Genomic DNA, 16,177 nt, shown 5'->3' with positions numbered 1-16,177 from the left:
TCACAGCTATGTTGATTTCCTGCCAATATATACTGATGGGTTCAAATCTCAATCAGCTGTTGGAGCAGCAGCAATGTTTCCCTCTGCTGTCATTTCAGCTTCCCTTCCACCTGGGTATAGCAACTTTTCTGCAGTACATGGAATAAAGCTAGCTCTAGAAATTTTGAATCTTTATCCATCTCCAAAATAAGTAATTTACACTGACTCTCTTAGCTCAATTAAAGCAATGCAAAATCTCTCCTATACAAGCACCCTATTTTAAATCAAATCAGGTGGTTGTTCTTGAAAATTGAATATCGTCAACAATTAGTGAACTTTTCTTGGATTTCAGCACATTCGGGGATAAAGGGGAATGAACTGGCAGATATATCTGCAAAAAGCCCGTCAATGTTGGATTTGACATCTGTCCGTATTCCAGCCTCGGACTATAATGTCATCATAGCAGCAGCATGCCTTGCACAGTGGAAAGAACTATGGAACACCCAGACTAATAATAAACTTTTCCAATTGAAACAGGAGCCAAAAATTTGGCACTCGAGCATCCAGACAACAAGGGAAGAAGTGGAACTTGCATGGGCAAGAATACTCACACTCCTCTGATCCATCTCCGTCTACTCAGTGGTGATGATCCTCCTCAGTGTCGACACTGCTCAGCACAACTAACAGTCAAACATATTCTTATTGACTGTCCTCACTATCAACAGGACAGAACATCTATCCTGCTTTCTTTAACAAAACTTCAACTGAGATCACTAGAGCATATTATTGGTGATCAGGCAAATATTAATGAACTTTTCTACTTTCTGAAAAAATTTGGAATATATAATCGATTCTGAATAGTTTTATAAAATGAAATTTAAATGGCTTCATTCTGGATTATTTCCTAACACATCCCTATAGTCAGTGTAGCTTATGTGCCATTAAACACCCATATAAGACACGTGCATCTAGACTTCTCAATCATTAAAATGTGATTGTTACTTTCAACGGCTAAGGTAAAGAAAACCTGCACGAGAAGCATGCAAAAGTTCGATGAAATTTACAGTAAAAGTACTTTGTCATAAATGTATTTGTATTGTTGCTCGCTCGGTAAACAGACAGTGGGTGTTATTGGTCTGGAGTAGAAGTTGAATCCCATGGGAGCTTGAAACCCTCCCGAAGTGTGGGGGGGGGTAACCTGACCTTTTTTTTTTTTAGAATCACTAATTGAATTAACTAATTGAATCACGAATAGTCATATTGGAAGTTCTGGCATCATAAAAAATGTTCGTAACGTAGTTTCACTGGTAAACTTTTTCGAAAATTTCTGTGCTTCTCGTGTGGGCTTCCTTTGCCTTTTTTTTTTTTCTTAATAAACAATTTATCCACTAGTCCACCAGTGATTCTAAAGAAAAAAGGTCAAGTTACTACCCCTCCACTTCGAGAGGATTTCAATCTGCCATGGGATTCAATTTCTACTCCTGACCGATAACACCCACCGTCTGTTTACCGAGCAAGCAACAATACAAATGCCGTTACGGCAAAGTACTTTTACCGGTAAATTTCATCGAACTTTTGCGTGTTTCTCGTGTAGGCTTTCTTTACCTTTGCCCTTTCAAGAAATTAAAAAAAAAAGGTGCAAACTACACTGTTGTAATGAAATCTAATAAAAATAAATACACACCACACTGTGGTCATGTTGTTGTGAATGCCTTAAGTAATAATATCATTGGCAGTTGGGTAGGGATGTGTATGTAGGAATTGATGTTAGCTCAACTCATGTAAAATGAGAACCACCTGTGTAGCAAAAATGTATATCTAAACTTTCTAAATTACAATATAGCTTTATTCCTCTACTTGCTGTTATGTGATTTCTGATTGTAATTACTGATCTTATTTATGCACATTTAAACTAAATGTTATTTTGAACTTGTATGAGAATAAAAATAACTGTTATTGTACACATTACATCTTTCACTTAACTTTTTTTTTATTTCAGAACCACCAACTGCACCAGGTACACCCGAACCAATTGACTGGAACAAGGATCGTGTAGAACTTAAATGGAAAGCTCCAGATAGTGATGGTGGATCTCCAATTACTCATTATATTATTGAAAAAAAAGAAAAGCAAGCTACACATTGGGATAAAGCAATTGAAGTACCAGGTGACCAGTGCAAAGGAACTGCTCCTTTTCTGACTGAGGGGAAGGAATATGAATTCCGTATTATAGCTGTAAATAAAGCTGGGCCTGGTGAACCAAGTTCACCATCTAAATCTATAATAGCAAAACCACGCTTCTGTAAGTGTATAAAATACTTAATCAAAGCATTTTTATTTCATAATTTTAAATCAAAGAAATGCTATTAATAATAAAGTTTTTTAAGGAGGGTTTAAGCTGCAGGGAAAGAGAAAAATGTGAACTTGTAAAACAGTGGTACTGTTTTTTTTTTATCTCCCCTTAGTTTTAGTTTTCTCATAATTATCCTACTTTCAATTATCAGTCAGTTGCTACTTTCAAAGAATTTCTTCATTATTTCAAATAAATGAGTTTCTCTGGTTTGCATCATTAAACTGGCATTCTGTGCAAATGGTAACATCTTTCTTGAAAAGAGGTCATCATCAAGCTAAAATACCCAGTACTATTTTCTGAATACCATTTTTCTTTACAGAAGGTAGTAATGTTCCTAAATAAGTCTATAAGGAACACTTCTAGATATTCTTCCATGATTCTAGTCATTTTTATGAGGTGAAACTGTAGTAGATCAGAAAGAATATTTGCACTAACCTCAAAGCCTAAGAGTGGTCCTAAAAGCATGGAAGTGCAATGAAAACATCTTTTACTTAAAGTAATTGCTTATATCAGCCAAAATTGTGTTGAAATAACCATTATTTGTTCAAAGAGATTCTACCAAACTTTTCTACTATGTTCAAGTAGAAATTTTAGCTTTATTTTGCTTATATTTCAGTGTTAAAATCCGCTAATAATTAAATAAATTGGCAAAATACTTCCTACAAAGGTGAGTATATATGTGAAGGGATTTTAATTTTCAAAATAAGATATATTTAGGTAAAAAAAAAGCTGTGTTCAATCAAGGGATAAGAATATTATGAATAAATCTTGTTGCCACCAGCAAACTAGTTTGTCAGACTAGTCAAACTAGTTTGAAAAAAGATAATAAAGACATATATTTGGTCAGTGGCACTATATGCAGCAGAGCCATGGATTCTAACAAAGAGAGACAAAAAAAAGAGTTGCAGCCTTTGAGATGTGGTGTTGGTGCAGGATGGAAAAAAATTAAATGGACTTAAAAAGTGCCAAATGTGGAATTAAGACATATCCAAGAACAAAGGAAAATTCTAGGCAGAATAAAATCAACTAGACTCAAATGGGTGGGCCATGTGATTTGACATGGTGGTTTGCTTCTGGATTCATTGGAGGGGACAATGGAAGAAAAAAGCCTTAGGGGAAGACCAAAAAAAAGATTTTCATCAGGACATTGCTGGATGAAGCAGGACTTCGAACTTTTGAGGAACTAAAACAGACAGCACAGGAGAGGCAAAGATGGTGACAGCTCATCAGAGGAACTGACCATAATAACTGTATTGTTTAAAATTTTAATAAACTACATATTCATAAATACATTATGGGTAGATTAGCATTGATATTAGCAGAGGCATGTGATGCAAGAAAGCAAGCTTACACAGTATCAGCCAAAAAAAAAAAAAAAAAAAAACCTTCCCATTTCATCTATCCATTCCCTCCAAAAGTTTGTCCACTGCTTCCTTCAATTTATTTATGCTGGGTTTATTTATTCCATCCTAAACCCAACTTTCACAATAACAGATGAAAGTTTATTCCAGCAATCAACTACCCACTGGCTAAAGGAAAATTTTGGCACATCTATTTGACAACTGTCTTTCCTCAATTTCAGTTTGTGCCCCCCCCCTCAGGTTTGTAAACTGAGTAAGAGGAAGAATCCCACCAGCATTGAGCCTGCACAAACCATTCAAGACCTTATACACCTCAATCAGATCACCGCGCAGGTGCCTAGTTTCCAGACACTGCAATTTGCAGAACTTAAGCCTTTCTTTGTAAGAGTACCCCTTTGTTCCCTCCATCAGTCTTGTTGCCCTCTCTGTACTCATTCTAGGAACCCTACATCCTTTGTAAAATAAGGCTTCCAGACCTGTACACAGTACTCAAGGTGGGGCCTGACCATTGCCTTATAGAAGGGGATAATCACCTCCTTATCCCTGCTAGCAAAATTCCTGTATATCATTGATAATATTATGAATAAATTATCTGCTCTGGCCACCTGTCTACACTTCTCACCAAACTTCATATCTGACTGTACAATTACCGCAGATCTTTTTCATTCTCCACTGCCTTGAGTGGAGAATGAAAGAGATGGCACATTTCTCTGGAGCAACTGCTACCCATATATTGCATTTGTCAATTTACACTTCAATTGCCACTTCTAAACCCATCTGCTCAACTTTTTTAGATCCTGTTGCAGTAGCAAATTTTCATTACTGTCATTAACAACCCTGCCAATCATATGTAAACTTGTACATTAAGTTTGATATATCTTCATCAATATCATTGATAAATAAAAAACAACAATGGGCCAAACACTGAACCCTGAGGGACTCCACTAATAACATTAGTCCACAAAGAGCAGTGTCTATTGATTACCACTCTCTGTCTTCTCCGACTGAACCATCCCTTTGTCCGTAGCAGCAATTTGCCTCCAATGCCACACCTCTCGAATTTGTGCAGCAGTCTTCCATGTGCAACAGTATCAAAGGCCTTTCTAAGATCCAAATATATGATATCAAAGTTATTCTTTGCATCCAGTTCCTTTGTGACTACATCATAGTATCCAATCAAATTTGTCAGACAAGACTTCCCCTTAATAAACCCATGCTGTGTACCGAGCTATAACTGAAGCCTTGTCGCGCTGATTCTGCAAAGCTTCTTTAACCAGTGCCTCCTTAATTTCCCTGGAACAGAAGTTAAACTAACAGGTCTGTAATTACCTGTGTCTCCCATTTATCCTCCTTTGTGGATTGGGGTCACATTTGCACATCTCCAGTCCATAGGTACCTCCCTTGAGTCCAGGGAAGCTCTCATAATTATGGATAAAGGTTTGCTTACTTCCTTTGCCGCCTCCTTTAATATAACTGGATGGATTCCATCCTCCCCAGGTGTCCTTCTTATGTTTATCTTCAACAATTTCTCCTCCACTTTACTCTCAGTTATTACAAGATTATCTAGTTTACTGCCAGAGTTTAATACACCTCTGACATACGCCTCCCTGAATAACTCCTCATGTGTGAATTTAGATTCAAAATATTTATTTAGTTTGTTAGCTACCTGAGCAGGATCATCAACAGTTGAACCATCGATATCAAGTGGACCAATCTGATTCATCCTCTTTCTTCTAGAGTTTACATAATTAAAGAACTCTTTGCTGTTTTTCTTTGCATCCTTTGCCAAAGATTTCTTGTAATCTGCCTTTACCTGCCTAACCTTCTTTGTGACTTGGTTACAGATCAGCTTATATCTATCATAGGCTTCTGTGTCACATGTTAATTTATATGTATCCCATGCATTTTTCTTCTCTGTCATATGCCTAATTAGTTTATCTGACATCCATTTAGGCCTAAACCTTGAACAATATTTCTTAGTTGGTATGTAAAGCCTAGTAGCATCCAAGATTAATTCTTTGAATGCTTCTCATTTTGAATTTGCTATTGGTAACATCATAAACCTGTTGGTAAGCAAAAACCCTTACACTTGATGGTAGTTACATCTTTAAGTAAATCCCACTTCAGCACTCTGTGATCACTGCCACCTAGTGGTTCCTTTATCTGCAGATTCTTGATGCATGAAGAATCACTACTGATAATCAGATCAAGAGTATTACTCCCTCTAGTTACCTCCCGAACATGCTGCTGTAGAAAACAATCATCCAATAAATCCACAAAAGCCTTGCTAGCGTGTGAGTGACCAACCCACAAATTCCATTCAATCTCTGGGAAAATAAAATCCCCCATTATAAGACACTCTGATTTACTGGTCCACTCTATTTCTCTGCACAATTGCTCATTATACTCATCAGATTCATTTGGCCTATAACACACACCTACTCTCGTTTTTCCTTTCTCTTGTGCTTATGTCACACCAAACAGACTTGACATTGCGTTGTCCACCAACATCAATTGGATGCACTTCCTTAGATTTTTATGTGTTTCTTAACTAACAGCATAACCCCTCCTCCCTTTCTGTCCTGTCTATCCTTTCTGATCACATTGTTCCCCCCCAAATTCCAGTTCTGCACTGCTTATGTCTGCATGACACCATGTCTCTGATATTCCAACGATATATTTGCCTTTGATGTCTTGACTAGCACTTCAAGCTCATCGAATTTATTAACTATACTCCTAGCATTGGTGTACATGCAAGTATACATGCACCTGTTTCTACTCTTAGTTACCTTAACACACCCATGTATTTACTTGTTCCACTATGAGTCCCAGCAGTCCTGGAAATCCCCATTGCCTTGCTTTCCAGGTTGCTGCTCAATTGAATGCCCATTGTACTTGAGAGAATGACAAATGACTTTCTCTTTACATCTAGATTCCTGTAATAAACTTATCTTACAGCAGAGTTTTGGAGACTGACAAGATATCAATAATGTTTTTACCTTCCTGAGAATGATAAACAAATATTATCTGAATCTGAATCCTGCTTTTTAATATAACAATCATGTACCAAATAAGACTGTAATAGGTGCATTATGGCCTTAGTAGCCCTTTCACCAATAAATCCAACAAACAACAACAGATCCTATCCACCCCAGGTGGCTTTCCTATGTTTAACTTTAACAGTTTCTCCTGTACTTTGCTCTCAGTTATTACTCGTTCATTCTCCTGCCTATTAGAGTTTAATATGCTTCTAGCCTTCATTTCCCTACAGAATTCGTCATATGTGAATGTAGATACAAAATACTCATTGAATTTATCAGCTACATGAGCAGAATCAACAGTCAAACCATCGATATCAAATGGTCCAAGCTGATTCATCCCCTTCCTTTTATTGTTTACTTAAGTGAAGAAGTCTTTGTATCCTTTGCCAAAAATTTCTCGTAATCTGCCTTCGCTTGCCTAACCTCCTATGTTACTTGATTACAGACTAGTTTACAGCAGGCCCTCGTTATAACTCGATTCACTTTACCCTGATTCACTATAATGCTGTTCTTATATTATAACCCATATCTGACACAAATCACTATAACGCTCTTTTACAGATTGCATTTTTGGCATATTTAATGAAATCATTTCATTTGATGGAGTTGATAGCTTGAAAATGAATAGCAAAACAGCATTAAAACGTTTTCCACGCCGACTTGAGAAATTTTCCCATGCTCAGTGAAATTTTCTCACACGCTAATTTAATTGCAGTACAGTGACTTGTTACGTAGTTCCAAGATCAACATTTTAAAAAATTATCAAGTATTGCTTGTAATATTTGCATTATATGCATTTATCCAACAGCTAGTCATCACTCAGTACAGTATTAGACATCATGTGTAACGGACAGTTTACTCGAACATTGTATCATAATTAATGCAACCAATGCAGTTACATTTTCAAAGAGTTAATAATGGCGGATAAGAATGGAAAAGCAACAACGTCTGGGCGCAGTATGAAGACTATAAATGTAAGAAAAAGACTGAATTTGAAAATTAAATTAGATGTTTTGAAGCGAATCGATTCCGGTCAACGACAAGCGGATGTGTGCTATAATTTAGGTTGGTTATTGTTGGATATTTTTGGCACAAAGGCAACTTTGGCCATATTGCACCTCATAACTTAGGAGTAGCAAGTTTAACTTTAAGAACAATTATAAAAAAATAAAGAATTAATTTTAGCAACGGGAAAGACAGCTGTTCCACTGCAAGCAACTAGGGCTAGGCTGGCTATTAGTATTGAAATGGAGAGACTTTAACTAGTATTATTAAAGATAATATTCAATGCAGAATTCAGTTAAGTTAAATATTATAAAAAAAAAAAAAAAAACAGAGAGAGAGAGAGAGAGAGAGAGAGAGAGAGAGAGAGAGAGAGAGAGAGAGAGGTTAGCCTATATGATGATCTGAGGAAAACTCACCTAAAAAAAAAAAAAAAATATGGAACCATTTAAAACTATTAAGGGCTGGTTGAATAGATTTAAAATCTGAGGAGAAGCTGCAAGTGCAGATCAAGGAGCCAAAACTTTCAAAAAAGAATTTGTTAAAATTATTGAAGAGGGGGTATTATGTGTTATACTTCTCGACAAGTTTTTAACGTAGATGAAACAGGACTTTTTAGGAAATGAATGCCTAAAAGAAGTTTCATATTGAATTTTCATATTGAAAGAAGAAAAAAAACTTACCAGGTTTCAAAGTGGCAAAGGATCGGTTGACTTTATTGTGGTGGAAATGCTGTGGGGGATTTAAAATTAAAACCCCTTTCAGTTTACCAGGAAAAGGGCCAAAGTACAACCCAAAATCGACACATTTTTCATGATTAAATTCATCAATTAAATTCATGATTTTAATTGGAATTTTAAGTTTAATTTTGATACGTAAGTAATTACTGCATAATTATATACGTATGTAATGCAGAATATTTTATATGTATAAATATTTGAATATTAAATATTTTGACTGACATTTGTACATCTTTTCACTACCATTTATTATTGATTAGGAAATATCCTGTGGCACCAATGGCAACTCACAAATACATATGTTACCTTATGGGAATGCGGCGCTCACTTACCGCGGATTCACTTAGCGCTCTGTTTTTCAGGAACGAATTATCAGCGTTAAGCGGCGATCACCTGTATATCTACCAAGGTTTATTTATATATTATAGGATAATTTATATTCATCCCATGCATTTTTCTTCTCTGCCTAAACCTTGAACTAAGGCCTAAACCTTAGTTGGCATGAAAAGCCTAGTAGTTTCCAAGGTATAACTAATCATTAATTTTCATGTCTTAATACTAAAATTTCGTTTTTGATATTAAACTTTAGTTTAATCATAATTACAAAAATTTTGTAATACTGCAAAAGAATACAATTGGTAATTCAAATTATTTTACATTTATTGGAAAGCATACCACAGGGATTTAAAAAAAAAAAAATGAAATGTGAAGGTGTCCTGAAACTGGATTTGAAGATGTCCATTTGGAAAAGTTCAAAAGTACATCACCAAGGGTGTCAAGACTCAGGATTTCTAAGAGGTAAAAACTAAAGATTATAATGATATATGCACCAATATCAAGCCATGATGATGAAGAGGTTGAAGAAATGTACACTGAAATTGCCAGACTTCTAGATGAATAGAAAACTCACTACACCATCATTATGGGGGATTTCAATCCAAAGTTGTAAAGAGACAAAATTGTGGAATTGGTGAAAGAAATAAAAGAGGTGAAAGACTTCCGGAATTTGAAGTATCTCAAGAAATGTCAGTAATGAACATTTTTTTCAAGAAAAGGGTGAACAGAAAGCGGACATGGAAGAGCGCAAATAGATTTACAACTAATGAACTCGACTTCATCGTCACTAACAGACGATATATTGTGAATGATGTTACCATCCTGAACAAGGTAAATGTTTGAAGTTATCACAGAACAGTATGATGTACACTTGATATAGATGTAAGAAAAGAAAGAAAAAAACTGAATCGAGTAAATAATATGAAGGTTTTTGAGATAACAGAAGAGGAGAAAAAGCAGTATGTACTGGAACTTTGGAACAAGTTTGAGCTTCTGCAGACCTTTGAGAATCAAGATATCGATGAGGAATATAACAACTTTCTGAAAGTGATAAAACACAAGAAACCAATAGGTAAAACAAAATCCAATGACGAAAAAATTAGTCAAGAAAAGGTTGTCACAATGAACCAAAAACAACAAGTGAGGAGCAAGGTAAACACTGACAAGAACAAAATTCAGTATACTGAGTTTATGCAAAGCCATTAGAAACAGACTCAGAGAGAACATAAGAAGATTTAACACAAGAAAAGTAGAACAAGCATTAAGGGAAGAGCATTAAGGCAGTCATGAGCAGTACAGAAAGACAAATGATACCGACTCTGAAGAACAGTGATGGTGTACTTATAAATAGCAGAGAAGGCAGAATTCAAATAGCAGAAGACTACTATAAAGAGTTATACAAGGAGTGAGGGAATGATGCCAGCAGTGGTGAAGATGGATCACAAATTAGCAACACATATGACATACTTGATATCTTTCCTGATGAGGTAGAACATGCATTGAAGAAAGTGAAGAATCAAAAAGCTCCAGGTGAAGATGAATTTACCATGATGTTGTGTTAAATGAGGAGGAAGAGACATGAAACAGAGACTGGCAAGACTCTTTACAAAATACATTATAAACGCAATCATAATTTTGTTGCATAAGAAAGGAGAAATTGGAAATTATAGACCAATTAGCTCATTGTTGTTCACAAGGGTCATTACTAACAGATTAGAAGGAATACTTGATGAGCATCAACCGAATGAGCAAGCTAGCTTTAGGACAAGATTCTGAACTATGGATCACCTTCATGTAATATCGTGGCTAATGGAGAAATCAAATGAATATAAAATGCCATTATGCCTGGCATTTGTGGGTTATGAAATGGCATTTGACTCTATACAGCATACTGCAATGTTTCAGGCACAGAAATCCCATATATTATGATTTTGAAGAAAATATAAGGAAATGCTGCCTCCTTCATTAGACTAGACAAAGACAATAGCAAATTTAAAACTGAGAAGGGAGTTTGACAAGGAGACAGTATCTCTGAAGTTGCTAACTACTGCCCTTGAAGATGCTTTCAGAAGATTGGACTGGTCACAGAAAGGAGTCAATGTGAATGGAGAGTAGCTAAACCACTTACGATTTACAGATCACATTGTGATCATAAGCCATGATTCCGAAGAATTACAGGAAAATCTTAATTAGTGAAAGTTTAGTAAGGATTTTGGACTAAAGTTGAATATGGCTAAAACAAAAGTAATGATGAACAAGTATGCCACAGGGAAGGGATATAATCATTGAAGGAGCAGAAATTGAAAAAGTGGATTCATATATTTATCTTGGACAAGTCTTTAGCTGCAATAATGATAAATAACTGAAAGTCAAGAGAAGGATAAATTTTGGATGGATAGCATTCAAGAAATATAGTCACATATTGAGGAGCAATACCCCAATTTGTCTGAAACGTAAAAAAATGAACCAATGTATACTCCCCACCATGACTTATGGAACTGGATCTTAGGCACTCACTAAAAGAATTGAAGAGAAGCTGAAAACTACACAGCGAAGAATGGAATGAATTATGTTAGGAATGAGACTGTTGGATAAGAAGAGATTCACGTGGATTAGGCAGGAAACTCAAATAAAGGATATTCTTATCAAAACTATAGAATTGAAATGGACTTGGACAGTACACATAGCTCAAAGACATGATGATAGATGGACTAGGAAAATTAGAGTGATACCCAAGAGGAACTAAAAGAAAATATGGCCATTGCACAAAACAGGAGGAACTGGAAATTGCTGGAGATGCATTCATCCTGCTGTGGATTGAAAATGGCTGATAATGATGATGATGGAGGATTTGGAAATGAGGGAAACAAATATAGAGCATGAAATAAAATTCTTTTGCTGCACTTCTAAAGACCTGATTTTTTTTTTTTTAAGCAAATTATGCTGATGGCTAAGGAGCAATAAATAAATTTACTTACCTTTTCTTTCCTTTACCATGTTTACAGTATGATGGATGACTCAGCTGTTCCAGAAAATGAGTTTCGACACAACTGATGATTGTTGTTGTTTGTTTGTTATTTGGTTTTTAGGAGCATTAGCAACTAAGGCCATATTGCTCCGGGAATATGCGGTGGTCATTCCCTGACCTTTCCGCATCCTCCGTATTTGGTGGTGACGGGCTTGAACCCTGGTCTAATCAAGAAGCATGTGCTACGCACTGCTGCTCCTTCCCACCTGGCTACGGAGGCGGCACAACTGATGAAACCAAACTAGTATTTATTCTCTCTTATGCTAACCATTCACAATTTTCACTTATTGTTTTTCTCTCCTTGCAAATCAAATACATTTTATGCTCTGTTTGAATATGAAAATTTGTTGTTTGTATTGAATCAAGCTGCTTTTTACTTCATTAATATTTATTTTTTAATTGATTCTTTGTGTTTTGATTCTAGTCTTTTTGCAATATGGTGCAGCCTATATTGTCTTTCTCTCTTGTGTCATCTCAATGAAATATTCGTATTTCAGTTTTGCTTTTCTCTTGATTCATTAGAAATGGAAATTTCCTCCCCCTTAATGCAATAGCCAAAGATTGCTTACTGCCTAAATGCTGAAAATAACTTTTCTGCTGGTGCTGTGGGGGAACATGCCACATCTACAGGGATGGAAAAGTAGTTGGGCGAAATCAGCATGTTGTCTTCTAGATAGTCTCAACTGCCCCACCCACAATAGCAAAATTAAAGGTGTTTCAGAGAATACAGATCACATGACTTATATATATATACACACACACACACAGAAACACACCCACCCACACGCGTGTGTGTGTGTGTGTGTGTGTGTGTGTGTGTGTGTGTGTGTGTGTGTGTGTGTGTGTGTGTGTGTGTGTGTGTGTGTGTGTGTAATTCATTTATAATGTTTTCTTTAATGAAATCCTCTGTTAAATTCTGGCTCTCCAACTCATATTCAACTACCTACAGGTGCTACATCAGCCTTAGACTTATCCTCGTTCAGCATTTCTTTATCCAAGCATGGAATGGTCAGTGCTGAATGATCCATTTCACAGTGATCATTTTCCAGTCATCAGTTCAATTCAAACACAGGTCGTGTCATGTCTTAAAGGCTGTTTTCTTGGAATTTTCATAAAGCAGACTGGAAAAACTATTCCGCTCGTGTCCTACTTGACCAACTATATGTAGAAACAGCATATCGATATGCAACTGATCACATTACCAGTCATATATTATCGGCAGCAGAAATTTACATTCCAAAATGTGACCAGCCCAAGCATGTACACCAAAATCCATGACTGAATGAAAAATGCTCCAAAGTGAAACGAGAAAAAAACCGTGCTTGGAACCAGTTTCACAAATTTCCAACTACCACTAACCTAATTGCTTACAAAAACTCAGAGCAATAGCAAGACAAATTAGGATGGAAGCAAAACGTGATTCCTGGATTAACTTCGCCTGAACTATCAACAAAAATCCTGACACTCGAATTATCTGGAAAAAAAAATACATGCTCTGAATGGGAAATTTCTACTGCTACAATCTCTAATAATAGAATGGCTTATCCATTCTATTATTAGAATGGATAAGTCATGCCATTCTTATAGAATGGCATGACTTATCCTCCCCAACTGATATTGCAAATGCTTTAGAAGAATCTTTTTATCACATTTCTGCCTCTTCGTCTTATGTGGCCTCCTTTCAACGCATTAAAACTGATGAATAATGCCGTAAATTGAATTTCTCAACTAGACTCTCACTTCCATATAACCAGCCCTTTACTTTATCTGAACTCAGAGACTCCTTAAGCAAATTCTCAAATAGTGCAGCCCTTTACTTTATCTGAACTCAGAGACTCCTTAAGCAAATTCTCAAATAGTGCAGCCGGACCAGATGGCATTCACTATAGTAGGCTAAACATCTATGTGAAGTTGATCTCTACATACTATTACTCTTTTATAATCGGATCTTCTCAGAAAATATATATCCCCTGTCATGGTGTCATTCCTACATTTGTGCTATCCCAAAACCAGGCAAAGGTCATTCTCTAGTTCAGAATTCTAGTTCAGACCAATATCATTGACAAGCTGTTTGGACAAAATCTTTGAAAGTATGGTGCATAAGAGGCTCACCTGGATTCTGAGACTCCTAAAACTTTCGTTCTGATCACCAATATGGGCAGCGCCTCCTTAGCCAGGTGGGCAGGAGCGGCAGTGCGTAGCACACGCTTCTTGATTAGACCAGGGTTCGAGCCTGTGACCACCAAATACGGAGGATGTGGAAAGGTCAGGGAATGACTACTGCATATCCTCGGAGCAATATGGCCTTAGTTGCTAATGCTCCTAAAAACAAAATAACAACAACACCAATATGGCTTCCGTAAAAACAGATCTACCCTAGATTTACTTGTAAAAATTGAAATAAACATTCATAATGCCTTTGTCATGAGGCAACATTTAGTGATGGTGAACATAGATATACAGAAAGCATTTGATACCACTTGGTGTCATGGTATTATTAAAGATATGCATCAGTTGGGGATGAGAGGCTACCTTCATCAAATCATTTAGAACTTTTTAAGATTACGCACCTTTCATGTCCGATATCGAAACATGCTGTCAACATCTCACATTCAGAAGAGAGTGTCTCACAGGGTTCCATATTGAATGCTACCCTATTTGCGATTTGGATCAACAACATATTGGAAGATCTTCCAAAAACCGTTCAAATATACATGTGTGCGGATGACCTTACCATATCCTGCCACTCACAAAGAATGAATACTGTTGAAAGACAGTTACAAATTGCTTAATCCAGAATAGAATCCTGGTCCTTACGTAATGGATATCGTCTTGCTGAGCAGAAATCCACCACTACTGACTTCTACAAATTACGGTCATTTCATCCTGATCCTGAGCTAATGATCAATAATATTTCAATTACCCTTGATCACACTGTCCGTTTTCTTGGTCTGGTACTAGATGGAAAACTGAACTTTCAAGCACATGTGGCCTATCTTTGAACCATCTGTTTTAAGAAGTTGTATATTCTCCGGTGTGTGTCATCCATGTCATGGGGCACTGATCGAAATACCTTGATCCATCTTTATAGGGCTCTCATCAGGTCCCACCTGGACTATGGCCCTCCAGTGTATGACTCTGTGAGGAAAAGTACTTTAGAGCAGTTAAACACCATCCAGCATAGTGCTCTGAGAATTTCTCTAGGGGCTTTCAGAACCTCCCCAGTTCAGAGTCTTTACATCGAAGTCCACGAACCTCCAATACATTTCCACAGGAAAACATTACTTCTCCAGTATGCTGCAAAAATCTGCAGTCTTCCTTCTCACCCTAATTGGAGATGCCTATACAATACCGAATGGGAGTCATTTTACAATAGCAAACCAAATGAAAACTGACGTGTTCCCCTTAGACTTAAAGAACTAGCTGAATCATGGAATATAGAGATTGGTAATATATTTCAGGACATGACACCATTACATCCATCTTGGACAAATATCTCTTCAATTTATGATGACTATTTTCAACAAAGGGGAAAGAACACCTTATCTCCTTCCAATATCACACAGTTACATGCAACTTACTCTCTTTCTAACTCAAAGACATGTGAAATCTATACATATTGATGAAAAACTGATATCCAGGTAGGTGCTGTGGCAGTCATCCCATCATTCACCACTTCTGTCTCATTACCAATCGAATGCAGTATCTTCACTGCTGAGCTTTATACTATAAACTTGGCTCTGAATCATATTACAAAACTTCTGATTTTGTCAGCCTTGATATACAGTGATTCACTCAGTGCAGTCTCTGCTATAAGTAGCAATATGAACACATCTCAACCTGTAATAAAACAAATACATTGTAAGTTACTTAGTGTAAGGTATCGAGCCAAACTGTGATATTCTGCAGGATTCCAGGACATTGTGAAATATCAGGAAATGAAAGAGCAGATCTTGCAGCCAAACAACCAGATACCACTGTTGTTCAGACTTTTCAAACTCCATATACCGAATATAAACATATTATCTGTAAATCATGTTAAAATAGCTGGTCACTAATCTGGAGAGGTTATCCAGGAAACAAACTATACAAAATAAAACCAGAACTAAAGCTGTGGCTCACTAGCTTCCGGGGCAATAGTCGAGAAGAAACCATTTTAGGAAGGCTAAGAAATGGGCATACGAAAACCTCACTCACATGTATCTATTAATGAATGACAGTGCTCCCCAATGTACATCTGGTCATGTACAATTGACCATTCACCATTTATTAGTGGACTGTACCCACTTTCAAAGGTGCCTCCGTAGCCAGGTGGTAAGGAGCAGCAGTGCACAGCA

General features: G+C 36.6%; 1 protein-coding gene across 1 annotated transcript in view; it reads left to right on the top strand.

Moving 5' to 3' along the window:
- The window catches only part of LOC150087120 (twitchin-like), a 3,511,780-nt gene that overhangs the window by 1,737,470 nt on the left and 1,758,133 nt on the right, over positions 1–16,177 (top strand). The window contains 1 exon segment of the mRNA XM_090372971.1: positions 1,979–2,281. Coding sequence (XP_090229097.1) covers positions 1,979–2,281 — 303 coding nt within the window.

This window comes from Mastigoproctus giganteus, chromosome 4, assembly GCF_048544385.1.
Source record: "Mastigoproctus giganteus isolate SK-2022 chromosome 4, ASM4854438v1, whole genome shotgun sequence".
Taxonomy (NCBI): Eukaryota; Metazoa; Arthropoda; class Arachnida; order Uropygi; family Thelyphonidae; genus Mastigoproctus; species Mastigoproctus giganteus.
Note: the sequence above shows the minus strand (reverse complement) of the source record. Positions and strands in the feature narration are given on the sequence as shown.